Here is a 7,213-nt window from a genome sequence, read left to right as displayed (position 1 = left end):
ATACTTCAGACACCAATTACATGTGTGGCCCTGGGCAAGTCACTTGACTTTACTTGGGTATCAATTTCTTTATATGTAAAATGAGGGGATTGGATTTAATGACCCCTAAAAGGTCCATTCCAATTCTAAGCCATTGACAGCTTCCTTCCCCTGTCTCCCTTCCAGTTAAAGAAATAGCCATTATCAACTACCCAACTCATCTGTATATCCTCCCTTCCAGCAAGGGGAGAAGTTAAAGTAAAATTAGAATCACTAATAAACTATGCTTACATCTTCTACCATGACTTATCAAGACTGTTGATGACTATAAACCTAGTCATTGTATAGATGAGGAATCTGAGGCCCAAGGAAGTTAATATAGATATATGCAAAAGAAATTTAAAGTTATTTCTTTATTATTTCTTTTACATCTTATTATTATTCATTTTATGGTTATATTTTATACCACCTTCATTTCTGAATATAGTCTTCTTCCTCTACCCAATGAGTTATCTATTATAACAATGAATTAAAAAGTAGTTTAGCAAAGCCAATCTTTATATAATTGAGTCTAAGTAGTATATTCAATATTTTATATCCATAGCCACCCACCTATGCATCCCCCACTTATGCAAAAGATAAAGGGATTTTTTTAAGGGCACTAACAGCTGAAGGAATCAAGATAGATCTCTTAAAGGAGATGACATTTGAATTGAGCCTTGAAGCAGTTTCTAGAGGCAGAAGTGAGGAAGGAGCAGATTCCAGGTATATGGAATCTTCTGGGCAAAGACGTGGAGGTGGGAGATGGAGCATCATGTATAAAGAACAGCAAATAGGACTGTTTGACTAGAATATAGAATGCATGAATGAGAACAAAGTATAATCAGACTGGAAAATTGGCTAGAGTTGGATTGTGAAGGACTTTAAATGTCAGAGGAATATATATTTTGTCATAGAGAAAATGAGGATAGTGGGGGGGGCAGGGTGGTTGGGGAGAATGATGGGATGGTGGAGTGACATGGTTAGACTTGTTCTTTAGGAAAATCATTTTGGAAGCTTTGAGGAGGATGGGTTGGAAAGGGAAGAGACCAATTAGAAGGTTCCTGCAATAGTCCAGGTAAGGAGTGATGAGGGCCTGAACTGGAATGGTTGTGCTGTGAATAGAGAGGAGACAGAGGCAAGAGATGTTAAGGAGGTAGAATTGACAAGATTTGGCAACTGTTTGGGTATGGGGTAGGGGAAGGGGAGCCAAGTCACATGCTTTCATTTCTATTCCTTTCAACTAGGGTTCAGATCTGCTCAACTGTGCCCTCTTGAGGACTGGAAGTGACCCTGTAATTTCTATATTCCAAGCTTTTAACAAATTAATGAAGGTTTTCTCTTTTTCCAAGGAAGGACTCATTATCAAAACTAGAGAATCCTACCCTATTCACAATAGAAAGCCACTTCTGTCTGTTATCCATTGAAGACCACTCTTTCCCGCTGGCTGAAGCCAAGTCAGGCACTGGTTATTCTAAATACCCTGTCACCACCAACAACCACCACGTTTAAAATACCTAGAAGGTAATTTGGTGTCAGTGGTTCATAATGATATGGCTAAGGAGGGTGTGTGGGCAGGGCTTTTAAGAAATGCCCTGTACTAGTGGGTTCATGATTCTAATCATCAAGTCTATCAAATCATGGCTAAACAGGCAAGCTTCTAAGATTTTTATTATTGTCTTTAAATGTCACAATACGATCTACATAATATGTGAGGCATATTTATGGTGTTAACACAATCATTTCCAAAGAATTAAGATGACACTCTCAAAGACAATGGAAACATGGTGGACATAAGCAGGCTGCAACCTGTTAGTAGCACGTAACAACTGACATGACTAGATGGAAGAAATGTCATGCTAGACATTATTAAGGATATATCTGGTTGGAAAAGGAGATAAGCTAATAAAGTTGTGACAGTAAGTATCCAGACAAACAACTAGAATGGGACAGCACTATCTCCAAGATTTGTAGTTTGCTGTTTAGTAGTGTCTGACTCTTTGTGACCCCATTTAGGTTTTTCTTGGCAAAGATATTGGCGTGGTCTGCCATTTCCTTCTGCAGCTCATTTTACAGGTGAGGAAACTGAGGCAAACAGAGTTAAGTGATTTGCCCAAGGTCACACAGCTAATAAGTATCCGAGGCTGGATTTGAACTTAGGAAGATGAGTCTTCCTGACTCCAGGCAGGGTCCTCTGTCCACTGGGCCACCTAGATGTTTCATCTTTCAAGATACTAAATAACAAAAGAAAGGTTTTAAGTGCTTGGGTAGGTGCTTTGTAGAAAATGAGAAAACATAGAGAAGAACACCCATAAGAGGAGAAGGCATAATGAGTGTCATACCCTGATAAAACTATGAATCTTTTAAGGATCAAGGCAAAATATTGAGAATTTTTAAAATATATATGTATATTTTATTTTCCCCAATTACACACAAAAACATTTTTTAACATTTGAGTTTTTTAAGTTTAGAGTTCCAAATTCTATCCCTTCCTTCTTCCCTTCCTCCCCTCTCCCCTCCCTGAGATAGTAAGCAATCAAATATAGGTTATACTTGTGGAGTCACATAAAACATTCCACACAGTTGTTTTGTATAAGAAGACTTGAATAAAAGAAAAAGAATGAAAGAAAGAAAGTGAAAAATAGCATGCTTCCAGGCTGTACTCAAACACTATCAATTCTTTCTCTGGAGGCAGATAGTATGCTTCATCATTAGTGCTTTGGGATTGTCTTGGATCATTGTATTGATAAGAATAGGTAAGTCATTCACAAATAAACATAGTATTGCTGTTATTGTGTACAATATTCTCCTGATTCCATTCACTTCACTTTGCCATTAGTTCATATGTCATTCTAGATTTTTTTTCTGAAATCATCCTGCTTGTTATTTCTTATAGCACAATAATATTCCATCACAATCATATACCACAGCTTGTTTAATCACTCTCTGATTGATGGGCATCCCTTTGGTTTCCGATTCTTTTTTTAATGCCATAAAAATGAAATTTATTATATTTTGAGATGGGAAACATTTCATTATTGACATAGATATTATTTCTGAATCAGCTAATCAGCAGTTGTTAGAGCAATGCTAAAAATTAATACAAAGTTAAAAGAAAGGATAAAAATTAGAAAAAAATTTAGGTCATACAATTAAAACAACTTTGACTTGTCCTATTTAAACATGTCCTATTAAATCAATAGATGACAAATGAGAAATTAATGGAGGAAAGGACATTGGCACTGGTAATCACAACTTATACAGAAGTTTAACTAATGCAAATTAATTTCCATAATGAGACCAAAAGAACATAAATGCTATCTTATCAATTAATCAATCATTAAGAATTTTTAAAGTACCAGGCACAGTATTATACATAGAAGACATAAGGGGAAAAGTTGGAAAAGTCTCTGCTTTCAAGGAACTTACATCGTATCAAAAGAGACATCATATATAGCCTTTATAGGCCTTCAGGGTCCTCATTTCCACCTCTCATAGATATGCTAGAGTCTCAAGGCAGGTCACATATCGTCTTCAGGGTTATAGAAGGTTATAGAACCCCCTGAAGAGTTGCGGTATCTTTCACTAATGCTATCAGCTTAAGTCCATCTTCTGGTGTGTTCTTCCCATTGTCAACCATCAGTGATTGGACATTCCAGTTTCATTTACCCAATTAATATTAATTAGGCTTTATTGAGGGATATTTACTTTTAAGATGTAGCAAGAACAAAAGTTACAAAATATTTATCCTCTGTATCAGGGGGCTGGTTTCCAATTCTTAGCCACCACAAAAAAAGCTGCTATAAATATTTTTGTACGAATAGGTCCTCCACCCCACTTTTATATCTTGGGGATATAGACTTAGATTGCCAGATCAAAGGGTATGCAGAGTTTTGTAGTTGGGTATAGTTCCAAATTGCTCTTCAGAATGGTTGGATCAGTTCACAACTCCACCAACAATGCATTAGTGTCCCGATTTCCCCCTCCAATACCATCATTTTCCTTTTCTGTCACATTTGCCAATCTAATAGGTGTGAGGTGGTACCTCAGAGTTATTTTAATTTGCATTCCTCTAATCAATAGTGATTTAAAGAATTTTTTCATATGACTATATATATCTTTGATTTCTTTATCTGAAAACTGCCTATTTATATGCTTTGACTATTTATCAACTTGGGAATGACTTGCATTTTTATAAATTTAGCTCAATTCTCTATATATTTGAGAAATGAGGCCTTTATCAGGGATACTTCTGCAAAAAAAAAATTCCCCAGTTTTTTGCTTTCCTTTTAATTTTGGTTGTATTGGTTTTATTTGTGCAAAAGCTTTTAAATTTTGTATAATAAAATTATCTACTTTACATTTTGCAATCTCTATATTTTCATTGACCCTAAATGTGACAAATAAACTATTCCATGCTCTTCTGATTTGCTTATGGTATTACCATTAATGTGCAAATCATGTGCCCATTTTTAACTTATCTTGATATATGGTGTAAGATGTTGGTCTATACCTAGTTTCTGCCATACTGCTTTACATTCTTAGAATACTAACAATTTAAAGAATACTTTGTGTTTATGAAGTGATTTACATACATTAATGTGATATTATTATCCCCATTTTGCAACTGGGGAAACTGAAACTCATAAAGAATAAGTGACTTGCCTGTGTAAATGGCTAGTAAATGGTACAAGTGATACTTAGACACTAATATTCTGATCAACCTCAAGTTCAGTGTTCTTGCTGCTATTCTACAATGCCTATTTTTTATGTTGGTTTTTATCCTCTGCCAAAAGGACCTCGCATACATACCCCAATTCCACTTTTACTAATAGGAACGTTATCTTCATACCTAGGTGATTGAATAAAAGGAACCATGTACATTACAATCTATTAATATATGAAACTTTATTAAATGGAGCATTAGAAAGAAATAAACTAATCTTGGACACTTACACTTTCATCAAAATCAAATCAAACAAAAAGGAAGAATATATCAAAATAATTTGCTTATTCTAATGGATAAAAACTTGTGAAGGGTATTACACACACACACACACACACAAAAGACATTTATTATTGGAATTATTATAATTTCCACTATTAAATAATTTCACAGCATTCACAGAATTTGCTGGTGAACACCACGCTATCACATTACTTATTGGAAAACATTATATCATTTTTTTTTTGCTCTTGATTAAGTGGTACTGAGATGAGGATAATTGAGGGTCCCTGATTGTCATTAGTATTCATTTAGTCAAGAACAGAGCTAATAGTTATCCAGGTACTGTTAAGCTTTCTGATGTTATTATAACTGTATTAAGTTACCCTTCTCTCTACTTCTAACCCTAACCCCTAGATGCAAAAGAATATGCATAAAAGATCCCTCCACCAAGCTTTATATTTAAGTACTCCTCAGTCACCCCCATATTTGCTTAATTTACTCTTAACTTAGGTATGCTACCAGTACACTTAACTGCTTTGCAGTGGGTTTCTTGCCCACAGTCAGTAATGATTTGTTAACTTAATGGTAAAGAATATTGCTTTTATCTGTCTTATTTATTCCCTAGTAATGGGGAATAAGGGGCAGGGAGTGTTCAGTTAGTTAGGAAACTGGCTGGGCCTATAAATTCCAATGTTAATCTACAAGGCTATTTAAATAAAAGCTTTGAAAACCGAAAAAAGGAATTTTTTTAGGAAGTCCTTTCTTTCTAGACACACTCTTTTCCTGTTTGCTTCCTCTCATCTCTTCTTTTTACCACCTCCCCGAAAAAAAAGCTCCAAGTTTTAAAAAAGTATGAAATCTATGGTTTGTGAGAGATCAGTCACATAGATGAATTGCCTAATAGTAATTCTCATACTGTTTCATTTGCAATAGAAGATGCAGCTTGGTAATGATCACCTAACTGAATGGAAAATCAGACTCAAATGTTTAGTACTGAACTCCTCTGCTGGGCAGCAACCCTCCACTTCTGAAATTCCCACTACAGTTTGATTGAAGCCCCCTACATTTTGCTGCACATGGAGGCCAGACTCAACAGTGGGAGAACCTGGCCTATTATTTCACAGATTCTAAAACTCCTAGTATTCTAAGCATAAATATGAAGTTGATTTTTTTAAAAAATACAAACCTTGCTACAGAAATGTATTGTCAAAACATCTAGTATTAAGTTTGTAAACCTTCAAGTATCACTAAAAGTTTGCATAAAGCAAGCAGCAATGTTTAAAAACAAAACAAAACAAAACAAAAAATAACCTTACTTTTGGTAACTAACCAGTGCAGAGCCTGTTGGTGTAATAGAAGAAAAAGAAAGATTAGGAGCACTGGTTTATTGAGCAAAGAATATTCATTATTTGGTCATATTCTGCCAGCAGATGCTTTTTTTAAAAAAAAAAATTAGATTCAGTAGGTAGTGACTTTCTTTGAACACCTTGGAAAGTCTATTTGGGTGTGGGAAAAATCAGGACCACCTCATTGGATTGCTACAATGCTTCCTGGTACTTCATATGTGATGTTAATCACCTAGGAACTAAGTTTGATGGACAGCTAGGAAGCTTGATTTTTAGAGTAGGAAAAATAGAAAATAGAAACATCTTTCCAAGTGTCGTTCAGGCATCCTCACTTACAGGACACAGCCTTGGAGTGGACTTTTCTCAGGTGAGTTAATATTTTGTGTATCTGTGTGTGTGTGAGTGTGTCTGTGTGTGTTTTCCACTGAGAATTAATCATAGCCCATTTCAAAAGATAAAAGCAAATTGCTTTGAGTTATATTTTGAGGGAGTCACAAGCCTGGTCTAGGACACAGATCTATTTTGTTATTGTAAACTTTGCCTTATATAATCTTGTTGCTCTGGCTTTCCCCCCATCTAGCGGTGAAGCTTGACCCCTTATTCTGCATGCTAGGTGAGGAAGGGTAGGCTTACAAAGCATCGGTGGGAAGTGCACAGGTCTGAATGGCTCGGTAAGCCATTCGGTTTCTCAGAGATCGGAGAATGAGGAAGAGAGCTATGACCACTAGGAAGAGGAGGAGGCCGATGATAAAAAGGATGACTAAAGCTGCCTTTGCTGCTCTGGGAGCCAGATTTTTGCCGAAGAAATGTATATTTTCTTTATCAATTCCTGTGAAGACAAGAAGTAGTGTCAGCAACTTCTGCATTTCTCTAATGGATTTTTTAAAACATGTATATAGAT

The 7,213-nt window shown here is 35.7% G+C and overlaps 1 protein-coding gene across 1 annotated transcript in view; it reads right to left on the bottom strand.

Annotated features, from left to right (window-relative positions):
• Nucleotides 1-4,907: 4,907 nt before the first annotated feature.
• Nucleotides 4,908-7,213, bottom strand: part of HEPHL1 (hephaestin like 1) — a 97,384-nt gene continuing 95,078 nt past the window's right edge. The window contains 1 exon segment of the mRNA XM_021000746.1: nucleotides 4,908-7,141. Coding sequence (XP_020856405.1) covers nucleotides 6,942-7,141 — 200 coding nt within the window. The 3' untranslated portion in view covers nucleotides 4,908-6,941.

This window comes from Phascolarctos cinereus, unplaced genomic scaffold, assembly GCF_003287225.1.
Source record: "Phascolarctos cinereus isolate Bilbo 61053 unplaced genomic scaffold, phaCin_HiC Scaffold_726;HRSCAF=1367, whole genome shotgun sequence".
Taxonomy (NCBI): domain Eukaryota; kingdom Metazoa; phylum Chordata; class Mammalia; order Diprotodontia; family Phascolarctidae; genus Phascolarctos; species Phascolarctos cinereus.
This window is presented reverse-complemented; position numbering and strand designations above follow the sequence as displayed.